Here is a 15,400-nt window from a genome sequence, read left to right as displayed (position 1 = left end):
AAACCACAATAATTATATAGCTCAATATGTGTCACACAGTTTTCCACTCACTACCTGTTCCATTCCTTATAACAATCCTGTAAAGTAGGTCACTGTATGTCCATTTTGTATATGAGAAACCCAAAGATCATAGAGAAAGGGACTTGCTCAAGGTCACACAGTTTGGTAACAGCAGAAGTAGGATGTAAGCACAGGTCCTCTAACCCCGAGATCAGAACTCTGCTCATTTTGATTCCATGCACAGTACACTGCTTTAGGTTTTTGTTCAGACTACTAACCAAGCCCAATACTATTCCATGCTTGCCCCCAATAAAATCCAAATCATAGCCTATATAATCCATATGTACTATCTCTATGAAATTATCCTAGCTTTACTTATTTCATCCATTTATAAAAATTTTCAGTTTACTCAGGTACATATATATTAATTCATAACAAGACAAAAGTATAAACAGAAGTTATGTCATTATACTACATTTGCAGACACGCTCACCATACGATCACTGAGAACCTACATATACACATTAAGACTAACAGCAAATACCAAATTGATTCTTACCTTAGTGAGATCCATTCCAAGCCTAACCTGTGACAACAGATGCATGATAACACTCTTGTGCTCTTCCACCGACCCTGCCTCCCCTTCATCATCTCTCTCATCATGTGAATCGAAAAGGTCTAAAATAAAACAGATCTTCTTAGACCGGTGTTAAACTGGGCCAATCTGTGCTGTTACCAAGTATTATACATTTTTTTTCAAACAAATATTTTTAAGAAAAAAAAAGGTAAACTCTCCAAGGCTGCTTACCAGCATCACTTGTTCCATTGGACATGGAAGAATTAAGTGATTCCGTGGTATCTGGGCGCTTTAGACTATTTCCTGAGCTGCTGTGTGTCAAGACTGAGGCAGATCCAGAGGAACTAAAAAAAATTAATCACCTTCTTAAGCTTTGTAAAAAAGCAATTTAAAATCATAGTAAGATACCAATCTATTTAAAACCAATATATGCAGATAGCTGACAGAAACTAACTAGACCCTTAAAGTTAGCTGGTTACATACATACACACATACATGCTTTCCAACTCTCTCCCCATCAGGCTCATGTTTTCTGCATGGTGTATGCTCAACCAAGCCATGTTGAAGGCCATGAAAAATTGGTAAGATATTGCTTCTGCATGTAAGTTTAAAACTAGAGTTCATTTTCCAATTTTGTTACTTTGCATAAATGTAGGTATGTCATAATTCTTGGCAACCATTTCCAGAACCTCAAAACTGGTAAGTCTATTAATTAGACTCAGAAAGATGTCTATATTTTTGAGATCCTTTGATAAAAAGCCCACACTGGTAATAACACCCTTCCCAGTCATTAAAAAATTATATTTGAAATTAAAAAATAAAAAAAGCATATTATTTTTTACAAGTAAATTTATGGTAAGTGGTATTATGAGCTGATTAACAGGGTCTAAAGAAAGAATCCTCTATTTTATTATTACAGCTATGATCATAACTTACCCAGGACTAGTATTTGTACATTAACAAAAGAATGATCAAAGTTTACTTATTAAGGGTAAAAATAGAAACCAAATTTCTCATACTGCAGGTATTATTTATAAAATGGTACACACATAAAAGTCTTTTATTGCAAATTTATAGGTGCAAAACACATTATATATTCTAATTTAAACACAGTTTGCCCTGATTACTTACCTTCTTTTGATTTCTTATTTAATAATAAACTTGATTTTTTTAAGAGTAGTTTTAGGTTCAGAGCAAAACTGAGCAGAAAGTACAGAATTCCCATACGCACAACCTCCCCACTATCAACATCCTGCACGAGAGTAGTACACGTGTAACAGTTGATGAACCTACATGACATGCCATTATCACTCAAAGTCCATAGTTTACAGTAGGGTTCACTCTTGGTCTTGTACATTCTATGGATTTTGACAAATGTAATATAAGTATCCCCCACTGTAGTATTGCAGAGAATAGTTTCATTATCCTAAAAATCCTCTGTGCTCTGCCTATGTTAGAACATTAGAATATTAGAACATATGTATTCTAATTTAAAAATAGTTTGTCCTGGTTACTTGCCTTCTTTTGATCTATTCTTCAAAAATCCTTAGGTAACTAAATATTGTTACTTTGATAATTTAGTAGTGTACCTCACAAGGTACTATAACTAATGTCTACCTCACCAGTTTTGAGCCAATGGAAAATATGAGTAAAAGAACTAGATAAGAGAAATCAAATTATCATTAAATAAAAGAGCTGCATAAAAATTATCTTCAAAAAGTGTTGTGGCTCTTTGATACATCATCAAAATAGAATCAATGTTTTAAATCAATTGATCTAAAAACCTCAGATTCTTTAAAACATGTATCTTATTTTAGATTCCAAACATCAGAGATGAATTTATGCTGTGCTTTTCCTCCTTACTCAGGTTAGAAACCATGTCTGGGCCAAGTGAAATGCTCAATAAAGCTCAAAATGGAAAAAAATGGGATAAATTCTCATTTAGCCATTTCATAATTTACCTCGTTCAGGACAAAGGATTTAAAGACTATAGTTACAAAACAAGAGCAACGCTAACAAAAATGATATGCATACAGGAAAGGTTTATCTGCAATGGGCTAACTTGCACAGAATTAAATCGTAAGATCATAAATAAACTAAACCAAAAAAGGTACAGCTCTGAACTTAATTATAACAACAGAATCCAAAATCTTATTGAGTACCTTGTATGTGTCAAACACTGTATATGTTCATCTCCATAACAGTCTAACCCTAAAAGGGAGATATGATTATTCTCATCATACACAGAGGCTCAGAGGTTCAATGACTGGACAGAGGTCACGCAACTGGTAAGTAGTGGAGCCATTTCAAATATACGTCTGGCTCCAAAGCGCAAGTTCTTTCCCACATGCACTTGCATCTAGTTTATAAATGTGCAAAACCCAATAACATAGTTCACACAGAAGTTATCATTACTACAGGTCTTTAGAAACTGAACGGTGAAAGGACTTTTCAAATTCTCTTCTGTCAGGGAGAGAAACTGTAGATAGAAACTTGACCTGAGAGCTAGAAAACTAGTGGTAGAGCTGATGACCAGCAGGTGGCACACAAGCTCAATGCCTACAGAGGCCAGGCAGAGAGCATAAATATGTGAATAGGGCCAGATTATAAAACAGTAGAGACCTGGCACTAGCATACTCAATTTGAAGGGATTTAAAATTCCATTTAATGGGAAAATGTATATCTGAATCACCTTGCTGTACACCTGAAACTATCACAACATTGTTAATCAACTATACTCCATTAAAATAAAAATTTTAAAACAAAAAATCAACAAACACTGTGCTGGCCAAATAAAATATCTGTAGCCCCTACTAGTTTGGGAATCTAGATTAGGGCATAAAAGGAAAGAATGAAATTGAAGGAGAAAAGGAAGCCTGAGTGGGTGAGCTGGACAAAGAATTTAACTCTGGATCCCTTCAAATAGGAGGTTCATAAACTGTGTATTTGTTATGGGATGGGTACGGGGAGAGCATAGAGAAGGAAGCTTACAAGGAGAGAAAAGAAAAGCCTATGAGCCTGCAGGTAACTTTGTAGATATGCCTATTACAGGTACAACAGGTAAGCATTTAAAATTTATCTATTTCAGAAAAATTTCAGGAGAACCCCTAAAACTGGGGCCAGAGATTGACTATCTGTGATGTAATAAGGAGGCTAACCACATTATTATCAAGCTTTTACTGAATATAGTTATAGGCTTCTAGAGGACAGATGATCCATTTTGATATTCAATTGTACTTTGTTTCGAATAATAGCTAATGATCGAGACTGTCCTTAATTCTGTTTAAAGAAAACAATGATTTAACACTTCAAAAATAAATAATAACCTTTACTTTGGAATTTTCTTCCAAAGGCTTATTTTCTTTTAACCCCACTATCATAAAAAATATTTTAAAAATTAAAGTGAAATTTCTATTGGCAAACTGCTAATAAGGGTCTTGTAATAGTTTACTTCCCTACATACAAACATTAAGAAACCAACATGCTAAACCAAACCCTTTCTGCTAAACTAGCCTTCTTGAATTGTGGGCTCAAATGTCTCTTCCTTAAGTAAAGTCTCATGTCCTAACAGTATGTATTCACCTAATCACATATATTTTACTTTTCCAACATTCAAAATCTGAATTTGATCTACTATGTAACAAAACTTCCTGAATTAATATCATCATTTTCCTTATAAATTTTGAGGTTCTGAATAGTTACAGTGCAATTATATACAATACTGTATTTCTCAGTTCATATGCACACTTAAGAGAACTGGAGTGCTGGGTCATATGGTAGTTCTATTTTTAGTTTTTTAAGGAATCTCCATACTGTTCTCCCAGCAATCTCACTACTGGGCATATACCCTGAGAAAACCATAATTCAAAAAGACACATGCACCCCAATGTCTATTGCAGCACTATTTACAATAGCCAGGACATGGAAGCAACCTAAATGTCCATCGACAGATGAATGGATAAAGAAGATGTGGTACATATATACAATGGAATATTACTCAACCATAAAAAGGAATGAAATTGGGTCATTTGCAGAGACGTGGATGGACCTAGAGTCTGTCATACAGAGAAAAGTAAGTCAGAAATTGAAAAACAAATATCATATTAACGCATATATGTGAAATCTAGAAAAATGGTATAGATGAACCTATTTGCAGGGCAGGAATAGAGATGCAGACATAGAGAATGGACATGTGGACATGTGGGGGAAGGGAGGGTGGGATGAACTGGGAGATTGGGACTGACATATATACACTACCATGTGTAAAACAGATAGTTAGTGGGAACCTGCTGTATAGCGCAGTGAGCTCAGCTCAGTGCTCTGTGGTGACCTAGATGGGTGGGATGGGGGTGGTGGAGGGAGGGAGGTCCAAGAGGGAGGGGATATCTGTATACATGTAGCTGATTCACTCTGTTGTACAGCAGAAACTAACACAGCATTGTAAAGCAAATATACCCCAATTAAAAAAAAAATTGTTATCTCTAAAAAAAAAAAAAGAGAGAGAGCCAGAGAAATGGAGTGCCACAAAATATTTCTTACTAAAAGAAACCAAGGTTCAAGGTGTAAGTTTGGCTGATAGTACTTAGCTTGCAAATTCACATATAATCATTTCCAAATTTGTACTGTATTTCAAAGCAAACCCCAAGCTGTAACACTAGCACCGACTCCTGAGATGGCAGGAGACTTGGAAAAAATACCCAACAAAAAGTAAGCCAACTACATCTACAACAAATATAAGAACATTAAAGCAAATAAATGTTAATTTGCTTTCTGTAACAGCTGTCACTTACTGCGCACTTATTATACATGCCAGACATCATAGTAAGCACTTGACATTATTCTCACTTAAATGTTCACAATGATCCCTGGAAGTTGAAACTATTATTATCTTCATTTTACAGACAAGGAAACTGAGGATGTCACAGGCTAAATAACTTGACCAAGATCACACACCTTAAAAGCAAAACAGATTTAGAACCTATTCTTTTCTAAGATTCCAGAATCCAAAGTCTAACCACAGCAATTGATGTACCAGTAGGGCTAAAAAGTACTTTGCTTATTGGCTATCATGTAAGTGACTTTACAAGTAAAGGCCTTTTCTGTACAATGGAACATACCTAGCTTTGATTTAACACTGTAAAATAGGTCAAATGTTTCCTAATGAGAGAAAACCTATCATCAATATCTGCCAAAATCTGCCTACTTAGTTATCTCTGGAGTCCATGTGCTTCCCTCCATTCCTATGTTATGATCTTAGCTCAGGTTATCAACATTTCTCGTTTCTACCCAGTTTTGCTTGGTCTTCCTACATGTAATGCATCCCCACTGCATTCGATTCTACACAATTCAGGCGTATCTATTCTTCTAAAATGCAGACCTGACCAGCAGCTGCCATCACTTGTGAGAAAATGTTCAAAATTCATAAAAGGCTAAAAGGACTCTTTCACGACCTGGCCCTTGTCAATCTCTTCTGTATCTTCTTAACCACTCCCCACAACTTATGCTACAGCCACACTCAGCCATGCTCAGTAGCTTACAGCTCCTCAAAGAAACCAAGCTCCCGCTGCCTCCAGGCCTTTCTTATTAGGGTTTCATCTCCATGAGAACAACACTTTCCATTTCCCCTTCCTCTTCTCACCGCCATGTCCATTCTCTCCCTACTCATCCACAACTCACCATGGATCACATCCCCTCCCTCCTCTGTGAATCCTTTCTTGACTTCTCAGGACTTCAAAATGCTCCCATTCTTTCTGTGCTTATTCTTACATATCATATTTCCCACTGGATTATGAAAGTTTGTTTTTCCCCCAATAGACTGTAAGTTCCCTGAGGGTAGGGACTGGCTCTTTATTCACCTCTGTGTCATTCCTCCACCTAGTATAGTGCCTGGCTTATAGACACCCAAATATCTCTATACAAGACAAGTAACGGTAACCTACTCTTACGTGAGTAATACTTCCTAGCTTATTCACTTTCATTTGACCCTCTCCTAATGTTGTTTCTATAGAAATAAAGCCCAGAGTTAATGAACAATACTGGCATGTTACCACAACTGATGCAAAATTATACCACTTGAATTAAATCAGGAGTAAAATCACTATTCTCACAGAACTAGCTTTGCTCAGTAAGCCAATTAAAAAATAAGCTGTCTTTTTCACTTTTTCCAAATAATAATTTATAAAGGAGTCTGTCATTAACACCAGTCTCAAAATCAAATTACATTTTTAAAAATCAGGAGTCATTTCAATACATAGTTAGTTCATCTACTTACTCTATTAAGTGCTTTGGGGATGAGCCACTCTGATGGAATTCATCTGCATCATAGAATTCATCTTCACTGCTAGAATAAGAGAACTCTGGGACTGTGTTTGGAGACAAGTTGACATGGCTTGGAGAAGTTAGACTGCTACTAGGTGGTGAGTGCCCACTGCCTAGGAAGTTAAAAAGTTTTCAATTAGGGGACAGTGTTGGTAATAGAAGGGAAGAAATTAGGGAGATGGGGTCAAAGCAGACCTTTCTAAAATCAAAAAAGAGTTAAGTTGGTAGAAGTTCCTAGACTATCTGTAAAGAAATCAACATTTAAACTCGACAAAGGCAAATCACATTACAGAATGGGACATAGCCTTTTAAATAAATGAAAAAATACTATGTCCCCATCTGTAATTAGGAAGGGAGTTCTTTTGATTATAATCACACTGTGTGAGTTAAGATATTAGAAGTCCCATAGTAGATACCAGTACCAACGGGACGCCAGAGCTCTTATTTTATACTATAGATCCAGATACCTTAAAAATGCAGCAGTGAGCCAACAAGAATACAAAGTGGAAAGAATATCAAAAACCACATGAATGTTAAAATTTTGTTCAGGATATCACATTCATATTAGTCAATATGTTTTGGCAATCATGTGCAAACACAAAAGCTGGGAACACTTACCATTCAAACTCCTCACCTCTTTTCTACCTAAGTTTAAGTCAGGTTGCCCAGAGCCCAGGCAACAGAGATAAGTGCGCAGCAGAGAAAAAGAGAGGGCTACTATGGGAAGCACGTGGAAAAGGAAAGAACCAGGAGGAACATCTTTCTATTCCTAAACAGTCTAATTAAGGAAATAGAAACTAATGGAGATGCAGAGAAAGAATCTCTGTGATAATCATCTGGTTCATAGTCCAGTAATAAAAAGTAACCATAAAAGTATCAAACAGAACAGTGAAGTACTGAAAGTAATTTAACAAGTACTTATTGAGCAGATATCTAAGGGCTCTCAGGCAATTTATGCCAAACTGCTACAGATGCCTGGTGGAGATTAAAATTAATTAAGTATCTGCTGTCAATATAAAAGCCAAGGCCTCAGTTCTAGAAGGAAATGAGAATAGCAGCAGTAAAAATGAGTCCAGAGCCACCCAAGGATTTTCAGCCCATTCCAGTGTCTATGGTTTAATAGTTATGAGAGAGCACATCCACCTGCCACATTTAGTTGCCATGTTCACAAAGATATTTTTAAAACATAACACTGAAAGTTTGCTGCCTAAATAGGCAAAGCTTATTGTGGGAATTCTGAAGATAGTTCATCTTAGCAAATAACTTTAAATTCTTACCCCACCGCCGCCCCGCCCCATAGCAGCAATAAGATGGGAAATAAATAAATTTCTCTTATTGAAATAATAGGGAAAAAAACGAGAGAGAAAGAAAGAAAGAAAAAGACCAGGAATTACAAATGATTACGTAACAAGCAAATAGTCCAGGCAACCACACAAAACTGAAAATGTATCCAAGAAGAAAATGAGTTGGAATGGGAGTTGCAAACAAAAGAACTGAGTTTTCCTTACGAGAGAAAACAGTACTATTTCTTTTTTCAGTTGTTCCTTTCTTTCTTTTATGTATTAGTGAGAGAGATAAAGGAAAGAAAGATGAAGAAATTCGGTTGAAAAATCAAACAAGACACAAACCACACACTAATTTTTAAAATTTTTAAAAATCCACCTACTCTAAAATGTTATATTTTTAAAATGCCACTTTCTGAAATAATTTATCCTAAATTATTTATAACTAATTAATGATCCTAAAATTAATGTACATAAAGAATACTGCTAACTTTTTCAAAGTCTGTAACTGACTAGGTTTTGTGTATTTCTGAATGGAAAATTTTGTCTGTTTCAGAATTCTGACTTAATTCCTCCTTATAAAACAACAAAAGAAAACACAGATACTGTTTTTAAAATGACACCATATAATGAAATAAATAAAAAAGGCAGGCAAACATTTCAACAGCATTATTCAAACTGCTTATCAGCATTTTCCCAAGAGCTTCAAATAAGAGAGCTGTTGTTGCTTGCTTTCTTTCAAAATTAAGGAGACATCTGCTCAGGCTGTTAAATCTTAAAAACCAAAGTAATAACATCAGCATCTTTACTAACTCAAATTTCAAACTGAGCTAAAAATCACAGGGTAAATTTTCAGTATTACACAGGAAAAGTCCCACTCAGGAAACAATCTGTAGAGCAACAGCAGGGGCTTATCTCCTGTCCTCAAGAGTGGCTTCGGTTTTGGCATCCAGATATAACAGGGACAAAAGCACCAAGTGCTCCCTTGAATTTGGTGCAACTGATAACTCAACATCAACCTAATTAGTTTTAGAACAAGAAATAAATCTATACTAACATTAATAGCATCCCTGTGAACTGGAGAAAAAATAAAAACCATAAATCTAAACAAATTAAGAAAATGCAGAGCCTCAACCACCAGAGGGCAGAGAGCAGAAGCAAGAAAAAATACAATCCTGCAGCCTGTGGAACAAAAACCACATTCACAGAAACATAGACAAGATGAAAAGGCAGAGGGCTATATACCAGATGAAGGAACAAGATAAAACCCCAGAAAAACAACTAAATGAAGTGGAGATAGGCAACCTTCCAGAAAAAGAATTCAGAATAATGATAGTGAAGATGACCCAGGACCTCGGAATAAGAATGGAGGCAAAGATCTAGAATATGCAAGAAATGTTTAACAAAGACCTAGAAGAATTAAAGAACAAACAAACAGAGATGAACAATACAATAACTGAAATGAAAAACTACACTAGAAGGAATCAATAGCAGAATAACTGGGGCAGAAGAACGGATAAGTGACCTGGAAGACAGAATGGTGGAATTCACTGCTGCGGAACAGAAAAAAGAAAAAAGAATGAAAAGAAAAGAAGACAGCCTAAGAGACCTCTGGGACAACATTAAATGAAACAACATTCGCATTATAGGGGTCCCAGAAGGAGAAGAGAGAGAGAAAGGACCAGAGAAAATATTTGAAGAGATTATAGTCGAAAACTTCCCTAACATGGGAAAGGAAATAGCCACCCAAGTCCAGGAAGCACAGAGAGTCCCATACAGGATAAACACAAGGAGAAACACGCCAAGACACACAGTAATCAAACTGGCAAAAATTAAAGACAAAGAAAAATTCTTGAAAGCAGCAAGGGAAAAATGACAATAACATACAAGGGAACTCCCATAAGGTTAACAGCTGATTTCTCAGCAGAAACTCTACAAGCCAGAAGGGAGTGGCATGATATACTTAAAGTGATGAAAGGGAAGAACCTACAACCAAGATTACTTTACCTGGCAAGGATCTCATTTAGATTTGATGGAGAAATCAAAAGCTTTACAGACAAGCAAAAGCTAAGAGAATTCAGCACCACCAAACCAGCTCTACAACAAATGCTAAAGGAACTTCTCTAAGTGGGAAACACAAGAGAAGAAAGGACCTACAAAAACAAACCCAAAACAATTAAGAAAATGGTCATAGGAACATACATATTGATAATTACCTTAAACGTGAATGGATTAAATGCTCCAACCAAAAGACACAGGCTTGCTGAATGGATACAAAATCAAGCCCCATATATATGCTGTCTACAAGAGACCCACTTCAGACCTAGGGACACATGCAGACTGAAAGTGAGGGGATGGAAAAAGATATTCCATGCAAATGGAAATCAAAAGAAAGCTGGAGTAGCTATACTCGTATCAAATAAAACAGACTTTAAAATAAAGAATGTTACAAGAGACAAGGAAGGACACTACATAATGATCAAGGGATCAATCCAAGAAGAAGATATAACAATTATAAACATATATGCACCGAACGCAGGAGCACCTCAATACATAAGGCAACTGCTAACAGCTATAAAAGAGGAAATCGACAGTAACACAGTAATAGTGGGGGATTTTAACACCTCACTTACACCAATGGACAGATCATCCAAAATGAAAATAAATAAGGAAACAGAAGCTTTAAATGACACAATAGACCAGATAGATTTAATTGATATTTATAGGACATTCCATCCAAAAACAGCAGATTACACGTTCTTCTCAAGTGCGCACGGAACATTCTCCAGGATAGATCACATCTTGGGTCACAAATCAAGCCTCAGGAAATTTAAGAAAACTGAAATCATATCAAGCATCTTTTCTGACCACAACGCTATGAGATTAGAAATGAATTACAGGGAAAAAAACGTGAAAAGCACAAACACATGGAAGCTAAACAATACGTTACTAAATAACCAAGAGATCACTGAAGAAATCAAAGAGGAAATCAAAAAATACCTAGAGACAAATGACAATGAAAACACGACGATCCAAAACCTATGGGATGCAGCAAAAGCAGTTCTAAGAGGGAAGTTTATAACTATACAAGCCTACCTAAAGAAACAAGAAAAATCTCAAGTAAACAATCTAACCTTACACCTAAAGGAGCTAGAGATAGAAGAACAAACAAAACCCAAAGTTAGCAGAAGGAAAGAAATTATAAAGATCAGAGCAGAAATAAATGAAATAGAAACAAAGAAAACAATAGCAAAGATCAATAAAACTAAAAGCTGGTTCTTTGAGAAGATAAACAAAATTGATAAGCCATTAGCCAGACTCATCAAGAAAAAGAGGGAGAGGACTCAAATCAATAAAATTAGAAATGAAACAGGAGAAGTTACAACAGACACTGCAGAAATACAAAGCATCCTAAGAGACTACTACAAGCAACTCTATGCCAATAAAATGGACAACCTGGAAGAAATGGACAAATTCTTCAAAAGGTATAACCTTCCAAGACTGAACCAGGAAGAAACAGAAAATATGAACAGACCAATCACAAGTAATGAAATTGAAACTGTGATTAAAAATCTTCCAACAAACAAAAGTCCAGGACCAGATGGCTGCACAGGTGAATTCTATCAAACATTTAGAGAAGAGCTAACCCCCAGCCTTCTCAAACTCTTCCAAAAAATTGCAGAGGAAGGAACACTCTCAAACTCATTCTATGAGGCCACCATCACCCTGATACCAAAACCAGACAAAGATACTACAAAAAAAGAAAATAACAGACCAATATCACTGATGAATATAGATGCAAAAATCCTCAACAAATACTAGCAAGCAGAATCCAACAACACATTAAAAGGATCATACACCACGATCAAGTGGCATTTATCCCAGGGATGCAAGGATTCTTCAATATATGCAAATCAATCAATGTGATACACCATATTAACCAATTGAAGAATAAAAACCATATGATCATCTCAATAGATGCAGAAAAAGCTTTTGACAAAATTCAGCACCCATTTATGATAAAAACTCTCCAGAAAGTGGGCATAGTGGGAACCTACCTCAACATAATAAAGGCCATACAGGACAAACCCACGGCAAACATCATTCTCAATGGTGAAAAACTGAAAGCATTTCCTCTGAGATCAGGAACGAGACAAGGATGTCCACTCTCACCACTATTATTCAACATAGTTTTGGAAGTCCTAGCCACAGCAATCAGAGAAGTAAAAGAAATAAAAGGAATACAAATTGGAAAAGAAGAAGTAAAACTGTCACTGTTTGCAGATGACATGATACTATACATAGAGAATCCTAAAAATGCCACCAGAAAACTACTAGAGCTAATCAATGAATTTGGTAAAGTTGCAGGATACAGAATTAATGCACAGAAATCTCTTGCGGTCCTATACACTAATGATGAAAAATCTGAAAGAGAAAGTATGGAAACACTCCCATTTACCATTGCAACAAAAAGAATAAAATACCTAGGAATAAACCTACCGAGGGAGACAAAAGACCTGTATGCAGAAAACTATAAGACACTGATGAAAGAAATTAAAGATGACACCAACAGATGAAGAGATATACCATGTTCTTGGATTGGAAGAATCAATATTGTGAAAATGACTCTACTACCCAAAGCAATCTACAGATTCAATGCAATCCCTATCAAATTACCAATGGCATTTTTTACGGAACTAGAACAAATCATCTTAGAATTTGTATGGAGACACAAAAGACCCCGAATAGCCAAAGCAGTCTTCAGGGAAAAAAACGGAGCTGGAGGAATCAGACTCCCTGACTTCAGACTATACTACAAAGCTACAGTCATCAAGGCAATATGGTACTGGCACAAAAACAGAAACATAGATCAATGGAACAAGATAGAAAGCCCAGAGATAAACCCACGCACCTATGGTCAACTAATCTATGACAAAGGAGGCAAAGATATACAATGGAGAAAAGACAGTCTCTTCAATAAGTGGAGCTGGGAAAACTGGACAGTTACATGTAAAAGATTCAAATTAGAACACTCCCTAACACCATACACAAAAATAAACTCAAAATGGATTCGAGACCTAAATGTAAGACCGGACACTATAAAACTCTTAGAGGAAAACATAGGATGAACACTCTTTGATATAAATCACAGCAAGATCTTTTATGATCCACCTCCTAGAGTAATGGAAATAAAAACAAAAATAAACAAATGGGACCTAATGAAACTTCAAAGCTTTTGCACAGCAAAGGAAACCATAAACAAGACGAAAAGACAACCCTCAGAATGGGAGAAAATATTTGCAAACGAATCAATGGACAAAGGATTAATCTCCAAAATATATAAACAGCTCATTCAGCTCAATATTAAAGAAACAAACAACCCAATCCAAAAATGGGCAGAAGACCTAAATAGACATTTCTCCAAAGAAGACATACAGATGACCAAGAAGCACATGAAAAGCTGCTCAACATCTCTAATTATTAGAGAAATGCAAATCAAAACTACAATGAGGTATCACCTCACACCAGTTAGAATGGGCATCATCAGAAAATCTACAAACAACAAATGCTGGAGAGGGTGAGGAGAAAAGGGAACCCTCTTGCACTGTTGGTGGGAATGTAAATTGATACAGCCACTATGGAGAACAACATGGAGGTTCCTTAAAAAACTAAAAATAGAATTACCATATGATCCAGCATTCCCACTACTGGGCATATACCCAGTGAAAACTGTAATTCAGAAAGACACATGCACCCCAATGTTCACTGTAGCACTATTTACAATAACCACGTCATGGAAGCAACCTAAATGCCCATCGACAGACGAATGGATAAAGAAGATGTGGTACATATATACAATGGAATATTACTCAGCCATAAAAAGGAACGAAATTGAGTCATTTGTTGAGATGTGGATGGATCTAGAGACTGTCATACAGAGTGAAGTAAGTCAGAAAGAGAAAAACAAATATCGTATATTAACGCATGTATGTGGAACCTAGAAAAATGGTACAGATGAACCGGTTTGCAGGGCAGAAGTTGAGACACAGATGTAGAGAACAAATGTATGGACACCAAGGGGGGAAAACTGCGGTGGGGTGGGGATGGTGGTGTGCTGAATTGGGCGATTGGGATTGACATGTATACACTGATATGTATAAAACTGATGACTGATTAAAAAAAAAAAGTTGTGTTAAAAAAAAGAAAATGCAAACTAAAATCAAGTATCCTTTTTTTGCTTATAAAATTGGCAAAAATGTGACCAATAAATCTATCCTTAAAAAATTCTTATGTGCCAAAAGGTGCTGTACAAGGATATTCCCTGAAATACTGCTTATAATAGGAAAATTTTGGAATCAACCTAAATAAATGTCCATCAGCAGAAAAACAGGTAATAGCCAGTTGAGCAGCTGTAGAAAGAATGTTGTAGACCTAAGTGTATGAACACAGAAAGCTCTCTAAATGTTCTCAGTAAATGAAAAGGGAAAGTCACAGAACCACATGATCTCATTTAGGTCAGGGAAAAAACAATAAAAATATACAATATAGGTATGTAGGTACATACATGTATAAATGACAAAGAGTAAAGAAGACTTACAACTTTTGTTCTCATACTTCTGTATTATCTGATTCCTTTACAGTAAGAAAGTATATAAATCTAACTCAAGCAAATTTTTTTAAAAAGCCAATACAGAGCTTCAAAATAAGTCTTAAGGTAAACAAATACACAAAACTCTGCAGTATTTTATTTCATTTAAATTATAATTATTACTAAACTTCTGGTTCAATCACAAAGTTAACCACTCCATGTATGGAACTGTAATGATAGAGCTAAGGTATCTCCAATACAAAACACACAACCTTTCTTCAATCTTTTTCCCATCAGTAATCAAATACAAATGTTGAAAGTTAATGGGCAGTTATGGGAAGTAAAGGAATTACACAAATCTGTACCTGTACTATTTGGTGTTGGAGTCTGATGATGTCCCAAGGTAGTAGCTAATACAGGTCCAACTGGTAGAGAAGATGGACGCTGCTCTGACTTACACAACTGAGCAGGTTCTAGGAGATTTGAACACGTGAAATAAATTAGAGAAAAAGCCAAACACAACTCTTCTTTTTTTTTAACACCTTTATTGGAGTATAATTGCTTTACAATGGTGTGTTAGTTTCTGCTTTACAACAAAGTGAATCAGCTATACATATACATATATCCCCATAT

General features: G+C 35.9%; 1 protein-coding gene across 4 annotated transcripts in view; it reads right to left on the bottom strand.

Annotated features, from left to right (window-relative positions):
- OSBPL9 (oxysterol binding protein like 9) overlaps positions 1–15,400 on the bottom strand; it is a 180,640-nt gene that overhangs the window by 14,029 nt on the left and 151,211 nt on the right. For all 4 annotated transcript variants that reach the window (XM_059922327.1, XM_059922325.1, XM_059922328.1 and 1 more), the window contains 4 exons: positions 15,133–15,240; positions 6,849–7,008; positions 809–921; positions 560–678 (listed from right to left, as the gene is read on the bottom strand). In XM_059922327.1, the coding sequence (XP_059778310.1) occupies positions 560–678; positions 809–921; positions 6,849–7,008; positions 15,133–15,240 (500 nt within the window). The remainder of the gene's footprint in view (positions 1–559; positions 679–808; positions 922–6,848; positions 7,009–15,132; positions 15,241–15,400) is intronic.

The sequence above is a fragment of the Balaenoptera ricei genome, chromosome 1 (assembly GCF_028023285.1).
Source record: "Balaenoptera ricei isolate mBalRic1 chromosome 1, mBalRic1.hap2, whole genome shotgun sequence".
Lineage (NCBI taxonomy): Eukaryota > Metazoa > Chordata > Mammalia > Artiodactyla > Balaenopteridae > Balaenoptera > Balaenoptera ricei.
The sequence above is the reverse complement of the archived record's forward strand: the minus strand, read 5'-3'. Positions and strand labels throughout refer to the sequence as shown.